The sequence below is a fragment of the Oncorhynchus masou genome, chromosome 9 (genome assembly GCF_036934945.1).
Source record: "Oncorhynchus masou masou isolate Uvic2021 chromosome 9, UVic_Omas_1.1, whole genome shotgun sequence".
NCBI lineage: Eukaryota > Metazoa > Chordata > Actinopteri > Salmoniformes > Salmonidae > Oncorhynchus > Oncorhynchus masou.
The window spans coordinates 72,721,966-72,741,615 of record NC_088220.1 but is presented as its reverse complement, the minus strand read 5'-3'; the positions used below and the strand labels follow the sequence as shown (position 1 = coordinate 72,741,615).

General features: G+C 43.7%; 1 protein-coding gene across 1 annotated transcript in view; it reads left to right on the top strand.

The window, feature by feature from the left end:
* The window catches only part of LOC135546594 (eukaryotic translation initiation factor 4 gamma 1-like), a 63,292-nt gene that overhangs the window by 8,556 nt on the left and 35,086 nt on the right, over positions 1-19,650 (top strand). The window contains 2 exon segments of the mRNA XM_064975157.1: positions 6,101-6,277; positions 7,000-7,099. Coding sequence (XP_064831229.1) covers positions 6,101-6,277; positions 7,000-7,099 — 277 coding nt within the window.

Genomic DNA, 19,650 nt, shown 5'->3' with positions numbered 1-19,650 from the left:
TGGGAGGCCAAAAGATTGAATCTGCCGTAGAATCCTATTCAGGAAGTATTCTGGGATGTCTTGTCTCTGAGGACCGCATTCATTGGGAACTAGAGGTCGACCGATTAATCGGAATGACCGATTAATTGGGGCCAATTTCAAGTTTCATAACAATCGGAAATCTGTATTTTGGGCACCGATTTAAATAAAATAATAATATATATATATATATTTTTAAAAGTGTTTATTTTTGTATTTTTAAACTTTTTATTTAACTAGGCAAGTCAGTGAAGAACACATTCTTATTTTCAATGACGGCCTAGGAGCGGTGGGTTAACTACCTTGTTCAGGGGCAGAAGGACAGATTTTCACCATGTCAGCTCAGGGGATCCAAACTTGCAACCGTACAGTTAACTAGTCCAACGCTCTAACCATTGCACTCCACGAGTAGCCTGCTTGTTACGCGAATGCAGAAGAAGCCAAGGTAAATTGCTAGTTGGCATTAAACTGATTTTATAAAAAACAATCAATCATAATCACTAGTTATAACTACTAATCCAGTTTAGCAGGCAATATTATCCAGGTGAAATTATGTAATTTCATTGCAGAGTCAGGGTATATGCAACAGTTTGGGCTGCCTGGCTCATTGTGAACTAATTTGCCAGAATTATGACACATTGAAGGTTGTGCAATGTAACAGGAATATTTAGACGTAGGGATGCCACCCCTTAGATAAAATACCAAACGGTTCTGTATTTCACTGAAATAATAAACGTTTTGTTTTCGAAATGTTAGTTAACGGATTCGACTATATTAATGACCTAAGGCTCATATTTCTGTGTGTTATGTTATAATTAAGTCTGATTTGATAGAGCAGTCTGACTGAGCAGCAGCAGGCCCGCAATCATTCATTCAAACAGCACTTTCGTGCATTTTGCCAGCAGCTCTTCGCAAAAACATCGCTGTTTATGACTTCAAGCCTATCAGCCTAATGGCTGGTATAACCAATGTGAAATGGCTAGCTAGTTAGCTGGGTGTGCGCTAATACCGTTTCAAATGTCACTCGCTTTTAGATTTGGAGTAGTTATTCCCCCCGCTGCAAGGACCGCGGCTGTTGTGGAGCAATGGGTAACGATGCTTCGAGTATGGCTGTTGTCAATGTTTTCTTGGGTCGAGCTCCGGTAGGGGCGAGGAGGGGGACGGAAGCTATACTGTTACATTGGCAATACTATAGTGCCTATAAGAACATCCAATAGTCAAAGGTTAATGAAATACAAATGGTATAAGAGAGAAATAGTCCTATAATAACTACAACCTTAAACTTCTTACCTGGGAATATTGAAGCCTCATGTTAAAAAGAAACCACCAGCTATCATATGTTCTCATGTTCTGAGCAAAGAACTGAAATGTTAGCTTTCTTACATGGCACATATTGCACTTTTACTTTTACTTCTCCAACACTTTGTTTTTGAATTATTTAAACCAAAATGAACATTATTTATTTGAGGCTAAATTGATTTTATTGATGTATTATATTAAGTCAAGTGTTCATTCAGTGTACTTTTTTTTTTTTTTTTTTTTTTTAATCGGCCGCTCAATCGGTATCTGCCCCTTTTGGTCCTCCAATAATCGGTATCGGCGTTGAAAAATCCTAATTGGTCTACCTCTATTGGGAACTTATCATGTTCACACATACCAGGGTTTCCGTTAGCTAGTAATGGCAGAAACAACAATAAATTAAATTGGCTCTGGTCAGTAGTCCAGGAGAAGATTGTAATGCTTTTTTGCCTATTCATTGATGGAAATATATTTGACCAGTCATGCTTTTCGGTCTATAGGTTAGTTTCCAGAATTTAGATTGCGTCATCTGTGAATCTTTTGGGGTGGTATGCAAATTTGAGTGGGTCTAGGGCAGTGGTTCCCAAACTTTTTATAGTCCCGTACCTCTTCAAACATTCCAGCTGCTTACACCTTCTAGCACCAGGGTCAGCACACTCTCAAATGTTGTTTTTTTGCCATCATTGTAAGCCTGTCACACACACATACACACTATACAATACATTTATTAAACATAAGAGTGAGGGAGTTTGTCACAACCCAGCTCATGGGAAGTGACAAAGAGCTCTTATAGGACCAGGGCACAAATAATAATCAGTAACTTTGCTCTTTATTTAGCCATCTTACATATAAAACCTTATTTGTTCTTCGAAAATTGTGAATAGGGGCGGCAGGTAGCCAAGTGGTTAGAGAGTTAGGCCGGTAACCTAAAGGTTGCTTGATCGAATCCCCGAGCTGACAAGGTGAAAATCTGTCATTCTGCACCTGAACAAGGCAGTTAACCCACTGTTCCTAGGCCGTTGTTGTAAAATAAGATTTGTTCTTAATTTACTTGCCTATAAAAATAGCTCACAACATGTTAATGAGAAGGGTGTGCTTGAAATAATAATAAAATATAATAATAATATATCCCATTTAGCAGGGTGTGCTTGAAAGGATGCACATAACACTGAAAGGATGCACATAACTCTGCAATGTTGGGTTGTATTGGAGAGAGTCTCCGTCTTAAATCATTTTCCACACAGTCTGTGCCTGTATTTAGTTTTCATGCTAGTGAGGGCCGAGAATCCACTCTCACGTGGTTGCAAAGAGCATCAGTGTCTTAACAGCATGATTTGCCAAGGCAGAACACTAAGCGCAACCCTTTGTAGTCCGTAATAGTTTGCAACCCCTGCCACATCCGACGAGCGTAGTAGCCGGTGTAGTAGGATTCAATCTTAATCCTGTGTTGACATTTTGCTTGTTTGATGGTTCGTCTGAGGGCATAGCGGGATTTTATATAGGCATTCGGATCATTATCCCGCTCCTTGAAAGCGGCAGCTTTAGCTTGATGCGTATGTTGCCTGAAGTCCATGGCTTTTGGTTGGGATATGTACGTACGGTCACTGTGGGGACGATGTCATCGATGCACTTATTGATGAAGCTGGTGACTGAGGTGGTGTACTCCTCAATGCCATTGGATGAATCCCAGAACACATTCCAGTCTGTGCTAGAAAAACAGTCCTGTAGCATCCGCGTCATCTGACCACTTCCGTGTTGAGCGATTTTAAATAAAATGTTAACTAGGCAAGTCAGTTAAGAACACATGCTTATTTACAATGACTGCCTATGAGCAGTGGGTTAACTGCCTTGTTCAGGGACAGAACGACATATTTTTTACTTTGTCTGCTCAGGGATTTGATCTAACAACCTTTCAGTTGCTGGCCCAATGCTTTAACCACTAGGCTACCTGCCGCCCCTGCTTTAGTGTTTGCTTGTAAGCAGGAATTCCTCTGGTTGCACATGTGACATGCTGGTAAAAATGTGGTAAATCTGATGTAAGTTTACCTGCATTAAAGTTCCCAACCACTAGGAGCGCCGCTTCTGGGTGAGCATTTTCTTATTTGCTTATGGCCTTATAGAGTTGGTTGAGTGTGGTCATAGTGCCAACATCGGTCTGTGGTGGTAAATAGACGGTTATGAATAATATAGATAAACTCTCTTCGTAGATAGTGTGGTCTACAGCTTATCATAAGGTACTCTACCTCAGGTGAGCAATACCTCGAGACTTCTTTATTATTAGATGTCGAGCACCAGCTGTTATTGACAAAAAGACACACTCTCGTCTTACCAGACATAGCTTCTCTGTTCTGCCGGTGCATTAAAAATCCCTCCAGCTCTATATTATTCATATAGTCGTTCAGCCACGGCTCGGTGAAACATAAGGTATTACAGTTCTTAATGTCTCATTGCGAGGGTAGTCGTAGGTCATCAATTTTATTTTCCAATAATTGCATGTTAGCAAGTAGAATTTATGGCAGTGGGAGTTCTCGCTCATCTACAGATTCTCAAAAGACAGCTTGATCTGCATCCTCTTTCCCTCCGTCTTTTCTTCACGCAAATGACTGGGATCTGGGCCTGTTCCCGGGAGAGCAGTATATCTTACTCGTCGGACTCGTTAAAGGATAAAGCTTATTCCAGTGTGTGGTGAGTCATCCCAGTTCTGATGTCCAGAAGTTATTTTCAGTCATAAGAGATGGTAGCAGCAACATTATGGACAAAATAAGTTACAAAGGAACAAAATAGCATAATTGTTTACGGGCATGTAAAACATCAGCCATCTTCTTTGGCTTGCGTGGTTACAAGTGGTCTGCGGTTGTGAGGCCGGTTGGACGTACTGCCAAATTCTCTGAAATTATGTTAGAGGTGGCTTAATGTAGAGAAATTAGCATTCAGTTCTCTAGCAACAGCTCTGGTGGACATTCTTGCAGTCAGCATGCCAATTGCACGCTGCCTCAATTTGAGACATCTGTAGCGTTGTGTTGTGACAACTGCACATTTTAGTGGCCGTTTATTGTCCCCGGCACATGGTGCACCTGTGTAATGATCATGCTGTTTAATCAGCTTCTTGATATGCCACACCTGACATGTGGATGGATTATCTTGGTAAAGGAAAAATGCTCACTAACAGGGATGTGAACACATTTATCAGCAAAATTGAGGAGAGAAGCTTTTTGTGCACATGTAAAATGTCTGGGATCGTTTATTTCAGCTCATGTATCATGGGACCAAACTTTACATGTTTATATTTTTGTTGGGTATATTGAGGCATGCCTTATCTTGCTTCAGAGTAGCCTATTAGAGATTTCAAATGTTCTAATATTTTCATCTGTCATGTGAAACTGCTTGCATGTGTAGTGCCCTTTTCACAACTGTTTTCCGACTAATTGCATTATGGAACGAACCGTCGCGTGTTGCCTACTGCCCTGTGCTCATTGCTGCGCTTATAATATGAAGAAATAAGTTTATCAACGTTAAGTGATAAATTGTGAACTATTGCTTCAGACTCATTTATTTCTAATTCAGTAGCCTTGGCCTACTGGTTGTATGCATTTGTGATCTATTGCCCCACAACTGTCCCGAGTCGTCTGTTTTTGAATAGGCTACTAATTTCGAGACAAGCTGACCAATAGAATAGGTTGCCTACACTTTTTTTTTCTGTAGTAGATTGACATAGGCTCGTGATTCTGCTGTTCGTTACTTGTGGACAGTTCTTCTGCCATGTCAAAGTGCACATCAGAATTCGATAAGGACCGCACATCATTGCATCTCAACTTGCATGTTCTGTTAACATGAATAACCGTAATCGAAATGAGATTTTTAATTTCATTAAAATGTTTCCTGTGAAATGTCCGGAGCCACATTTTCCTAACAGAAACCCTGACACGCACACACTGACTCCGTTGCTCTATGTTAGCTTTGCACATGGACAGTTACTCACACACCTGCATCTTTAATCGACTAGGGATGTGTCCTGCATTTTGCATGCTGCTTGTTAATTCACTGCTGGGTGGTGGGGGTAGGCTCTGCTTTCTGTCAACTTAACTGACTGCCGCTCTCACTCCCTCTCGTTCCACCTCTCTCTCCCTCCCCTCTCACCCACCTCTCTCTCACTCCCTCTCGTTCCACCTCTCTCTCCCTCCCCTCTCACCCCCCCTTCTCTCTCACTCCCTCTCGTTCCACCTCTCTCTCACTCCCTCTCGTTCCACCTCTCTCTCACTCCCTCTCGTTCCACCTCTCTCTCACTCCCTCTCGTTCCACCTCTCTCTCACTCCCCTCTCTCACTCACCCCCCCCCCCCTCTCTCGCTTGCGCGTGTGTATGTTCACGTGGTGTCTGGGCGATGTGCTGCTGAAGGGAGGATTCAGGTCACTGCAGGTAACGCTTAGACTCCAGGAAAGAGGTCTGTCTAGTTGTTCCTGCCTGTGGTCCTGTCGTAATCATTTTGGCTTCCGTTTTGCTTGAAGAGTCATCGCAATGTAAATGAAGCAACACAGAACATTCTAGTAATATTTGTTTTTTAGCAGTTTGGGTTCTGCCTTTTTGAACAGGCTGTTAAAGTGCCAGAATAGTTCATTGAAATTGTTTTTGTATTAACTGGCAAGGGGAAATATAATACCCCTTTTAAAGCTGGGTTGAATTGTATTGTTGAGCGTTTTTACAAAAGAGGAGACTTATGGACATGTGACACTTCAATAACTTGCCCCGCTCTTCTCTCCTACTGCCTCATCTTCTCTTCTTTCCAGCCGTACTACAGCCGGTCCAGTCTGCACAGCAATGCCCCCCGGGTGCCCCCCAGCAGCACGCCGAGGCCCGTGGCGCCCACACACGTCTACCAGCCGGGCCAACAGATGATGATGATCCCCTCACAGCGGATCCCCTTCCCCAACCAACAAGGCCCCGCCTACTTCATACCCGGACAGGTAAACACAGCCCCACCCCGTCCTACAGGGTTCTCCATCTTTACTAGGGGCCACTCTCATTCTCTTTACTCAGACATTCACTATAACTTTTGGGACTGTTCCATTGGTTCCTTTCCGCCAGGCAAGCTCAATCAAGTGCCGCTATGGTATTTGGGAAGAAAATAAATGCTATTTGGAAGTAGGTCTGGTAGCAACTAACAATGCAGTTCCCCTTCCTGTCTGTGAGGGAGGCCCCACATGGCCTGCCTCCCCCTGGTGACCTGAGTCAGACAGATTCTGCTGAGTCTGGCCTCTGCTCTATGGAGCCAGTGTTGGGACAAAAGCCCCTTTCCCCTCCCCCTGGCCAGGTGATCAGCTACCCCTCCAGTTCCTTCCTGATTGTGCAGTGACTAAAACACCACAGAGAGAGAGAGCAGGATGGGTGTTACGGTGTGTTTGAGAGAGAGGTGTATGTTAGACGTTAGCAGAGGTAGGCCTGCCACAGCTGGTTGGTCATCAAAACCACACTAAAGTGTGTGTGGGACAAAGACACACCTACCTTTCTGTCTGTTGAATGAGTTATATAAAGTACTAGTTGGCAGACTGTCTTAACACCTTTTCCATCTTACTCATTGTTCTATAGTTGCGCTTTAACTTACCTTGAATCCTCTGGGCTCGGAACACTCTACAATGTACGTTTAGGTCTTATATCTAAACCATTCTGACATGTCTCTCTCCCTCAGTACCGGTCAACGTACGTGGCCACCCCCCAGCAGTACCCGGTCCCGCCGGGCACCCCAGGCTTCTACCCAGGCACCAGCCCAGCTGAATATGGTACTTATGGTAAGAGGCTCTGCTTAGGGCCTCACCTGCCGATACCCACCTTTACCCAACACCACAGGCCTCAGCTTTACACCGCTCTCTCCTGGACACACTGAAAACAGGGATGTCAATTCCTGAGATTAATTTAAAAGTATTTCCAACCGAATTTCAATTGACTGAATTGAAGAGAAATGGAATTCAACCCTGATACACAGGCCAAATTCCAAACCTTTTACTTATTTCGGCACAATAAGTTATTCCCAATAGTGTGCTCTCTTCCAAAATCCCTAATGTCACTGTTCAGTTTGTCCAGGACGAAGGCCTCTGAGCTGGTGATTCAGATTGCCTGCCCTCTAGTGGTATGTACAGGGGCTATAGAAAGCTCACTGGTTGTCCTGAAAACCAGCTTGGTGACCCTGCTCTCAAGCCTGTGAGCTCTGTAGGGTCTTAGTCTGTACAGTTCAGCAGTGACCTGTTCAGAGCAGTCCATTTATGGTGTCTACTTTAGAAAATGTTGACATGTGTTGCTCCAACATGCTTAAATATGAGGTCTGTTATACTCACAGACATAATTCATAACAGTTTTTGAAACTTCAGAGTGTTTTCTATCCAAATCTACTAATTATATGCATATCTTAGCTTCTGGGCCTGAGTAGCAGGCAGTTTACTCTGAGCACCGTATTTATCCAAGCTACTCCATACTGCCCCCCCATCCATAAGAAGTTAACGATGTCTGATTGTAAACAAGGTTTTGAGAGCTGGGGGAGTTGTGTGTTTGTGTGTGGATATAAATACAGCAAAAAAAGAAATGTCCCCTTTTCAGGACCCTGTCTTTCAAAGATAATTCAAAAAAAATCCAAGTAACATCACAGATCTTCATTGTAAAGGGCTTAAACACCGTTTCCCATGCTTGTTCAATGAACCATAAACAATTAATGAACATGCACCTGTGGAACCGTCGTTAAGATTCTAACAGCTTACAGACGGTAGGCAATTAAGGTGACAGTTATGAAAACTTAGGACACTAAAGAGGCCTTTCTACTGACTCTGAAAAACACCAAAAGAAAGATGCCCAGGGTCCCTGCTCACCTACATGAACATGCCTTAGGCATGCTGCAAGTAGGCATGAAGCCTGCAGATGTGGCCAGGGCAGTAAATTGCGATGTCCGTACTGTGAGACGCCTAAGACAGCGCTACAGGGAGACAGGGCGGACAGCTGATCGTCCTCGCAGTGGCAGACCACGTGTAACACCTGCACAGGATCGGTTCATCCGAACATCACACCTGCGGGACAGGTACAGGGTGGCAACAACAACTACCTGAGTTAAACCAGGAACGCACAATCCTTCCACCAGTGCTCAGACTGTCTGCAATAGGCTGAGAGAGACTGGACTGAGGGCTTGTAGCCTGTTTTAAGGCAGGTCCTCACCAGACATCACCGGCAACAACGTCGCCTATGGGCACAAACCCACCGTCGCTGGACCAAACAGGACTGGCAAAACGTGCTCTTCACTGACAAGTCGCGGTTTTGTCTCACCAGGGTTGATGGTCGGATTCGCGTGTATCGTTGAAGGAATGAGCGTTACACCGAGGCCTGTACTCTGGAGCGGGATCGATTTGGAGGTGGAGGGTCCGTCATGGTCTGGGGCAGTGTGTCACAGCGTCATTGGACTGAGCTTGTTGTCATTGCAGGCAATCTCAACGCTGTGCGTTAGAGGGAAGACATCCTCCTCCCTCATGTGGTACCCTTCCTGTAAGCTCATCCTGACATGGCCCTCCAGCATGACAATGCCACCAGCCATACTGCTCGTTCTGTGCGTGATTTCCTGCAAGACAGGAATGTCAGAGTTCTGCCATAGCCAGTGAAGAGCCCGGATCTCAATCCCATTGAGCACATCTGGGACCTGTTGGCTCAGAGGGTGAGGGCTAGGGACATTCCCCCCAGAAATGTCCTGAAACTTGCAGGTGCCTTGGTGGAAGAGTGGGGTAACATCTCACAGCAAGAACTGGCAAATATGGTGCAGTCCATGAGGAGGAGATGCACTGTACAACTTAATGCAGCTGGTGGCCACACCAGATACTGACTGTTACTTTTGATTTTGACCCCCCCATTGTTCAGTGGCACATTATTCCATTTCTGTTAGTCACATGTCTGTGGAACTAGGTCTGTTGTTGAATCTTGTTATGTTCATACAAATATTTACACATGCTAAGTTTGCTGAAAATAAATGCAGTTGACAGTGAGAGGACATTTATTTTTGTTGAGTTTCTGTGCATATCATGTTTCTGTGTAAGAGAGGGGTGTGTGTGCTTTATAGATCTGGTCAGATGCCATTGTAGAGCTGTTTTTAGGCTGCAGGCTATACATCTTTCTTCCCTCTGAGCTAGATCATTTGGAAGAGTGAACTTTTCTCCCCCTCGTGGTGCCAGTCTAATAGAATTAACTAGCTTGGAGGGTGAAGTAGGGTCACACACTCATACAAACACACATTCAGAGGCCCATATTTGCATGCTCACACGTGCACACAATCCAATAGTCACGTGCTCTCTCAATGCCTCACAAAGCTGATGCTCATGCACTCACATACTGTACTCGCACGTGGCAAACACTTGACGACACTAACATGTTGTCTCATTGACTCTGTTTGTCTGGGCCTCTGGAGCCATGGACAGACTGACCAACGTGCACAGCCTCTTGACTGCTCTGAGTGCTCAAAACACAAAAGCAGTGGTTCGAGCGTTGGGCCAGTAACCGAGAGGTTGCTAGATGGAATCCCCAAGCTGTTAAGGTAAAAACCCCTGAACAAGGCAGTTAACCCACTGTTCCTAGGCCGTCATTGTAAATAAGAATTTGTTCTTAACTGACTTGCCGAGTTAAATAAAATAAATAAATACCGGCAGTCATGACCACATTCAAATTCCACGTGACCGTTGAGTCACGGAACTAGGCTTCTCCAAAACTGTGGACCGATGGTCATTAGTATCCTACCAAACTTGCTAATTGGGGCGGCAGGGTAGCCTAGTGGTTAGAGCGTTGGACCAGTAACCGGAAGGTTGCAAGTTCAAACCCCCGAGCTGACAAGGGGATTACAAATCTGTCGTTCTGCCCCTGAACAGGCAGTTAACCCACTGTTCCTAGGCCGTCATTGAAAATAAGAATTTGTTCTTAACTGATCTTGCCTAGTTAAACAAAGGTAAAATAAAATAAAAAGAAAATGGCTAGTTGCTAATGGCCTTGTACTCAGTGCTCTATTTAATGGGGTGTATATGGACAATATACCACGGCTAAGGGCTGTTCTTATGCACAAAGCAACCTTGATACAGTCCTTAGCTGTGGTATATTTGCCATATCCCACAAACCCAAGCGGTGCCTTATTGCAATTATAAACTGGTTACCAATGTAATTAGAACAGTAAAAATACATGTTTTGTCATAACTGTGGTATACAGTCTTATTTGAACTGGGTGGTTTGAGCCCTGAATGCTGATTGGCCAACAGGTATGACAACATGTATTTATACTGCTCTAAATACTTTGGTAATAGCAATAAGGCACCTCGGGTTTTGTGGTATATGGCCAATATACCATGGCTAAGGGCTGTGTCCAGGTTCTCTGCATTGCGTCGTGCATAAAAACAGCCCTTAGCTGTGGTTTATTGGCCATACACCACACCCCCTTGGGCCTTATTGCTTAAATAGACCACGGCTGTCAGCCAATCAGCGTTCATGGCTCGAACCACCCAGTTTATAATGTCCCTCTAATCACTCTGACATAAATGCAATTGAAAATCAAACCTAACACTTGAGAGCCCTGGCATTGAGTTTGAGTGGAATAGGATCACATGTTGTGCAGGGAGAGGTATCTCATAGGTGCCATGAGAATGAAGCAGGGGAGAAGCTTCCTCCATTGACTATTCAAGTGCGTAAAGATAACATATCATTTTCCTCCTATTCCAACAGGTGCATGATAATGGCCCAGTCTAAATCAACTCATTTCACAAACATTATTTTGTACATGAGAATATTATCACTTGTGAATGAATCCCAGCATTTGCAGTCTAAAATGCAAGTCCGTCTCCTATAACCTCGCCCATAGTCCTATATGTTTTGATATGGTTGGTATCACAACTAAAGTGGCCAAATAATTCCAAACGTAGCCTATAGGTCTCGGACCCCTGAAACAGGGTTGGAGAGCCCATAGCCTACAGAGCCCAGTGAAACGGTTTCTTAAGTCCAGTCATTGCGCAGTCGCATGTTGAAGAGTTTTAACTGGCCACTATTTAAAAGAGCATCCCAGCTTTAGTGTGCTGTTATATTTATTGCTCAATTATTACATTTTAAGCACATTAATTTGCTTCACAACCAGTGTAGTCTTCCTGGCATATTAAAACCTAACCGAGGGAAGCACGTCCTCCATTTGCTTTTCGAGTGCAGGCTATGGATGACGTATTTTTTGGTGTGCCATTCTCAATAAAACATAATTAATATTTATTAGTAGGCTATATGTAAAGACCACAGCTCAAATTGTGACTCTGCAGTGAGGCTGCTGAGACTTGCTTCACTCTGCTTTAGGTACGGTCATCACCGTAGAATATGTTTGTATGGTCTATTATTGACCCTCTTGGAGTTGTTCTTTTAGGAAATCGTATGGTTTGTGCATCTTTATCAGACTCGTCATAAGGTTGTCATGGGGTGTGTGTGTCACGTCATTAGGTCAGTCTGACACATGACCCTCCTCTTCACTAGTCATGTGACAATGAGAGGAGAACTTGGCTTCAGCACCACACTCTAACAGTCTAGCCTTGATGAGACTGCAACATGTTTTATTTTATTTAACCAGACTTGAGTCGAGAAAATTGGGAGACACATACAGCTGTGCTCTGATTGCATCTTTCAGTGTGAATAAGATAAGTGTTTGTTTGGGCCCTCTGTTGGTGAACTAGTAGGTTAACTCTGGCATCAATACAGAGCGCGAGCAAGCGCATGCAGTACCAGTCTAAAGTTTGGACACATCTACTCATTTAAGGGTTTTTCTTTATTTTTACTATTTTCTACATTGTAGAGTAATAGTGAAGACATGAAATACCACACATGGAATCATGTAGTAAACAAAAAAGTCTTAAACAAATAAAAATGTAATATTTAAGATTCTTCAAAGTAGCCACCCTTTGCCTTGACAGCTTTGCACACTTGGCATTCCTTCAACCAGCTTCATGAGGTAGTCACCTGGAATGCATTTCAATTAACAGGTGTGCCTTGTTAATTTGTGGAATTTCTTTCCTTAATGCATTTGAGCCAATCAGTTGTTTATGACAAGGTAGGGGTGGTATACAGAAGATAGCCCTATTTGGTAAAAGCCCAAGTCATATTATGGCAAGAACAGCTCAAATAATCAAAGAGAAATGACAGTCCATCATTACTTTAAGACATGAAGGTCAGTTAATGTGGAAAATAACTTTGAATGTTTCTTCAAGTGCAGTTGCAAGCCCTATGTTAAAATAGGAAAGGATGACCCAGAGTTATTTCTGCTGCAGAGGATAAGTTCATTAGTTACCAGCCTTCGATTGCAGCCCAAATAAATGCTACAGATTTCAAGTAAAAGACACATCTCAACATCAACTGTTCAGAGGAGACTGCGAGAATCAGGCCTTCATGGTCGAATTGCTGCCAAGAAACCACTAACTCAAATCAAATTTTATTGGTCACATACACATGGTTAGCGATGTTAATGCAAGTGTAGTGAAATGCTTGTGCTTCTAGTTTTGACAATGCGGTATATCTAACAAGTAATCTAAGAAATTCACAACTACCTTATACACACATGTAAAGTGATGAATAAGAATATGTTAATATAAATATATAGGTGAGCGATGGCTGTGCGGCATAGGCAAGCTGCAGTAGATGGTATAGAATACAGTATATTCAAATCCGACATTACTCATCTCATATGTAAACATTATTAAAGTGCCGTTATTTATTGTGACTAGTAATATTATTAATTCAAGTCCATTTATTAAAGTGGTAAGAGATTTGAGTCTGTTGGCAGCAGCCTCTTAGTGGTGGCTGTATGACAGTCTGATGGCCTTGAGATGGATGCTGTTTTTCAGACTCTCGGTCCCAGCTTTGGTGCACCTGTACTGACCCCGCCTTCTGGATGATAGCGGGGTAAACAGGCAGTGGCTCGGGTGGTTGTTGTCCTTGATGATCTTTTTGTCCTTCTTGTGACATTGGGTGGTGTAAGTGTCCTGGAGGGCAGGTAGTTTGCCCCCGGTGATGCTTTGTGCAGACCGCTCTACCCTCTGGAGAGCCTAGCGGTTGAGGGCGGTGCAGTTGCCGTACCAGGCGGTGGTACAGCCCGACAGGATGCTCTCGATTGTGCATCTGTAAAAGTTTGTCAGGGTTTTGGGTGACAAGCCAAATTTCTTCAGCCTCCTGAGGTTGCTCAACGTCAACAAAACTAAGGAGATGATTGTGGACTTCAGGAAACAGCAGAGGGAACACCCCCCTATCCACATCGATGGAACAGTAGTGGAGAGAGTAGCAAGTTTTAAGTTCCTCGGCATACACATCACAGACAAACTGAATTGGTCCACTCACACAGACAGCATCGTGAAGAAGGCGCAGCAGCGCCTCTTCAACCTCAGGAGGCTGAAGAAATTCGGCTTGTCACCAAAAGCACTCACAAACTTCTACAGATGCACAATCGAGAGCATCCTGGCGGGCTGTATCACCGCCTGGTATGGCAACTGCTCCGCCCTCAACCGTAAGGCTCTCCAGAGGGTAGTGAGGTCTGCACAACGCATCACCGGGGGCAAACTACCTGCCCTCCAGGACACCTACACCACCCGATGTTACAGGAAGGCCATAAAGATCATCAAGGACATCAACCACCCGAGCCACTGCCTGTTCACCCCGCTATCATCCAGAAGGCGAGGTCAGTACAGGTGCATCAAAGCTGGGACCGAGAGACTGAAAAACAGCTTCTATCTCAAGGCCATCAGACTGTTAAACAGCCACCACTAACATTGAGTGGCTGCTGCCAACACACTGACACTGGCTCAACTCCAGCCACTTTAATAATGGGAATTGATGTAAAATATATCACTAGCCACTTTAAACAATGCTACCTTATATAATGTTACTTACCCTACATTATTCATCTCATATGCATACGTATATACTGTACTCTATATCATCGACTGCATCCTTATGTAATACATGTATCACTAGCCACTTTAACTATGCCACTTTGTTTACATACTCATCTCATATGTATATACTGTACTCGATACCATCTACTGTATCTTGCCTATGCTGCTCTGTACCATCACTCATTCATATATCCTTATGTACATATTCTTTATCCCCTTACACTGTGTATAAGACAGTAGTTTAGGAATTGTTAGTTAGATTAGTTGTTGGTTATTACTGCATTGTCGGAACTAGAAGCACAAGCATTTCGCTACACTCGCATCAACATCTGCTAACCATGTGTATGTGACAAATAAAATTTGATTTGAAGAGGTGCTATTGCACCGCCTTCACCTCACTGTTTGTGTGGGTGGATAATTTCAGTTTGTCCATGATGTGTACACAGAGGAACTTAAATTTCCACCTTCTCTACTACTGTCCTGTCTCTGGATGGGGGGTTGCTCCCTCTGTTTCTTGAAGTCCACGATCATCCCCTGTTTTGTTGACGTTGACTGTGAGGTTATTTTCCTGACACCACACTCCGAGAGGCCCTCACCTCCTCCCTGTAGGCTGCCTTGTCGTTGTTGGTAATCAAGCCTACCACTGTTGTGTCGTCTTGATGATTGAGTTGGAAGCAAGCATGGCCACGCAGTTGTTGGTGAACAGTGAGTACAGGAGAGGGCTGAGAACACACCCTTGTGGGGCCCCAGTGTTGAGAATCAGTGGGGTGGAGATGTTTCCTTCACCACCTGGGAGCGGCCCGTAAAAGTCCAGGACCCAGTTCCACAGGGAGGGGTCAAGACCCAGGGTCTCGAGCTTAATGACAAGTTTGAAGGGTACTATTGTGTTTAAATGCTGAGCTGTAGTCAAGTAACAGCATTCTTACAAAGGTATTCCTCTTGTTCAGATGGGGTAGAGCAGTGTGATGGCGATTGTATTGTCAGTGGACTTATTGGAGTGGGTCTTGGGTATCAGGTAGGGTGGAGGTCATATCATCCTTGACTAATCTGTCAAAGCACTTCATGATGACAGTGAGTGCAACGGGGCGATAGTCATTTAGTTCAGTTACCTTAGCTTTCTTGGGAACAGGAACAATGGTGGCCGCCTTGATGCATGTGTGGACAGCAGACTGGGATAGGGATTGATTTGAATATTTCTGTAAACACACCAGCCAGCTGCATGCTCTGAGGACACGGCTAGTGATGCCATCTGGGCCGGCAGCCTTGTGAGAGTTAATGCATTTAAATGTTTTACTCACGTTGGCCATGGAGGAGAAGAGCCCACAGGCTTTGGTAGCAGGCTGTGTCAGTGGCACTGTGTTGTCCTCAAACCGAGCAAAGAAGTTGAATTTGTCTGGGGGCAAGATGTCGATGTCCGCGACAGGGCTGGTTTTCTTTTTGTAGTCTGTGATTGGCTGTAGACCCTGCCACATACGTCTCATGTTAAAGCTGATGACTTGCGACTACTTTCTCTATGCTGGCGCTTTGCTTGTTTGATTGCCTTGTGGAGGGAATAGCTGCACTGTTTGTATTCTGTCATGTTTCCTGTTGCCTTGCCATGATTAAAAGCAGTGATTTGTGCTTTCAGTTTTTTGCGAATGCTGCCATCAATTCACATTTTCTGGTTAGGAAAGGTTTTAGTCACAGCGACATCTCTGATGCACTTGCTAATAAACTCGCTCACCGAGTCAGCGTATACATCATCAATGTTTTTGTCTGAGGCTATCCGGAACATATCCCAGTCCATGTGATCGAAGCAATCTTGATGCGTGGAATCCGATTAGGCAGACCAGCGTTGGATAGACCTGAGCATTTGCGTTTCCTGTTTTAGTTTGTCTATTGGCTGGGAGCAACAAAATAGAGTCATGGTGAGATTTGCTGAATTGCAGGGCGGGGGAGGGCTTTGTATGCATCGCGGGAGTTGGAGTAGTAATGATCCAGAATGCTACTATCTGTTGTCGTGCATTCGAAATGCTGATAAAATTTTGGAAGTCTTGTTCTCATGTTAGCTTTGTTAAAATCCCCAGCTACAATAAATGCAGCCTCAGGATGTATGGTTTACATAGAGTCCAGAGAAGTTATTTCAGGCTGACGAGGTATCTGCTTGGGGTGGGATGTACACGGCTGTGACTATAATCGAAGATAATGCGGTCAGTCATTTGATTGTAAGGAATTCTAGTTCAGGTGAAAAAAGGACTTGAGTCGTTAATCATAAGGTATACAATCCTGCCCTTCTTACCAGAGAGATGTTTGTTCCTGTTGGTGCGATGCGTGAAGAAACCAGGTGGCTGTACCAACTCTGACAACATATATCCCGAGTGAGCCATGTTTCCGTGAAACAGAGAATGTTACAATCTCTGTCTCTCTGGAAGGCACCTCGTGCCCTAATGTCGTCCACCTTGTTATCTAGAGATTGGACATTGGCGAGTAAAATGATCGGAAGAAGTGGATGGTGTTCTTGCCTTCTGAGTCTGACCAGTAGACTGCTCCATCTGCAGCGACCACTTTGTTTTGGGTCAGCCTCTGGGATAAGGTCCCATGTCCAGGGTGGTGGTCCAAACAGGATCTGCTTCGGGAAAGACTTATTCCTGGTCGTAATGTTGGTAAGTTGACATCACTTTTATTTCCAGTAGTTCTTCCTGGCTGTATTAAATAACACTTGAGATTATCTGGGCTAACAATGTAAGAAATAATACATAGGAGACTATGCAAGTTTTAATGTTTAATGTTTTTTCTTATTATTGGTGAGATGGCGTTGACAGACATGGTCGCCTCGCTTCAGGTCCTTAGGAAACTATGCAGAGCCTTTGAGCACTTTTGAGGGCAAAACACAGCTGTAGACTGAGAGTCGGAGGACTTCAGAGAAAAGGGTCAGACAATACCCGCTTCTCCCCCGTGTTGTCCTCTCTCACACTCAGGCTGCCATTGAGATGGGGAACCGTGCATTTAGGATGAGCTCCCAGCATAGCTGAGGGTAACTATGTGCTGCTGTCTGGTTAGTCTCCTTTTAACCCCACTCTCTCCCTCCCTCTACTCCCCCATCCTCTCCCTCCCTCTCGTCGTGACTCATATCTCAAGCTCTTATTTACTGGGATGGGAGTCTTTCCAAGAAAGTCCTGTTCCCTTTTCTTTCTCTTTTCCTGCATGTTCCACCTCTATCCTTCTCTCCCTCCCTCCGTCTCAGTACTCTGTGTGGGTTTTGACTATATTTAGTCAGTGCTTTTCTTGGTCAACAATGCAGACTCCGTAATGTGAGTTAGACTGAAATGTGTGCTGAGAGCTGCTCACAGGCAGATAAACCAGTTCCTCGAGGTTTTATTTCTGGGAGAGAAGAGGATACCAGTTTCAGGGAGCAGGAGGAGACTGGTTCACACTGTATCTGAGGCCCTTGGAAGGCCAGGTCTGGTAAGACAAATTCACTTTGGAGGACTCATGGACATCTGAATATGGAGTCTTTTGAATTTGTGATCTCTCTGTGAATGTGGAAAAGACAGGAGCGGGCATGGTGATTGGTGCTCTGGGTTTAGAGGGGGGAAGGACTGGTGGTGGACAGGCAAATCGATGAGGGAGTGCTCCTGATCCTATGGTCTACTTTAGTGTCTTCTGGTCCAGGAACAACACCAAGCACTTAACGTGGATCTGAAGATGCCTAGAGGCTAGGATTTGTCTGTAGACTTAGCCCCTGTGTCTGGAACACTAGAAAAGTGATTTGTGGTAACAACCTTCATTACAGGACCATGTCATTATAACAGAGGAAACCATTGTGCCTATTTCCTGAAGTAACCTAGACTTTTATCCTTTGTTCAGGCAGGATGAATACTGGAGACATAAAATATGCTTTAGCTTTGTGAACTTGTAAGGAGCTCCAACTATTTATTAGGAGCCGATTTGGTCCGTCTCAGTCAATACATTTTACTGTAGAGAACGACCAATATGGATTTTGTGTGCCCATACTGATGTTCGGGGGGGTCAAGGAGGCTGACAGATATTTTAGGCCGATATTCAATGTCATAAAATTTTCCATACATTAATGCATCAAGTTTGACTTAGATTGGTAAAAACTAACTACAAAACCTAATGGTTATTTTTATTTGAATGGGAAATCTCTTGGTAAGATGGGCAAAATAAGATGTTAGAGACCTACTCACAATACAGGTATATTCAATAGGAGTGTGTGCATGCATTTAGTTACTGAGCTTGAATAGTGGTGTCAATGGTGCTACAAATTACATTACATTCTGTTTGCCTTCCATTTGGGACTTACAGTGCCTTCAAAAATGGTTCCTACTCATTGATTTTTGTTGTGTTGATTTCAGCCTGATTTCAAAATAGATTCCTCACCCATCTACACATAATGACAAAGTGAAAACATGGTTTTAGAAATTTGGGCAATTTTTTTTTGACAAAATATAGAAATGTTCTTATTTACATAAGTATTCACACCCTTGAGTCAGTACTTTGTAGAAGCTCCTTTGGCAGCAATTACAGCTGTAAGTCTCTAAGAGCTTTCCACACCTGGATTGTGCAACATTTGCCCATTTATTCTTCTCAAAATTCTTCAAGCTCTGTCAAATTGATTGTTGATCATTGCTAGACAACAATTTTCAGGTCTTACCATAGATTGAAATCAAAACTGTAACTCAGCCACTCTGGCCACTGTCTTCTTGGTAAGCAACTCCAGTGTAGATTTGGCCTTATGTTTCAGGTTATTGTCCTGCTGAAAGGTGAATTTATCTCCAAGTGTCTGGTGGAAAGTAGACTGAACAAGGTGTTCCTCTAGGATTTTGCTATGCTTAGGTCTATTCAGTTTTTTTATCCCAAAAAACTCTTCAGTCCTTAACAATTACAAGCTTGAAAATATAGAGTGATATAGAAAATATAGAGTGGTACTCGCTAATGTGTTAAATTGGATTTGCCCCAAACTTAACACTGTTCAGAACAAAAAGTGAATTGCTTTGCCACATTTCTTGCAATATTACTTTAGTACCTTGTTGCAAACAGGATGCATGTTTGGGAATATTTATTCTGTAATGGCATCCTCCTTTCCCACTCTGTCCATTAGGTTAGTAACAGTGAAACGGCGACTCCGGGATGCTGGCCTTCTAGGCAGAGTTCCTCTGTCCATTGTCTGTTTGTTTGCCCAGCTTAATCTTTTATACTCTTTCTATTCTGGTTCGAGCCAGTTTGCGCTGTTCTGTGAAGGGAGTAGTACACAGTACGAGATCTTCAGTTTCTTGGCAATTTCTCGCATGGAATAGCTTTCATTTCTCAGACCAAGAAAAGACTGACGAGTTTATGAAGAAAGGTCATTGTTTCTGGCCATTTTGAGCCTGTAATCAAACCCACAATTTTTTTTTTTTTTTTTTTTCCCCCACCTTTTATTC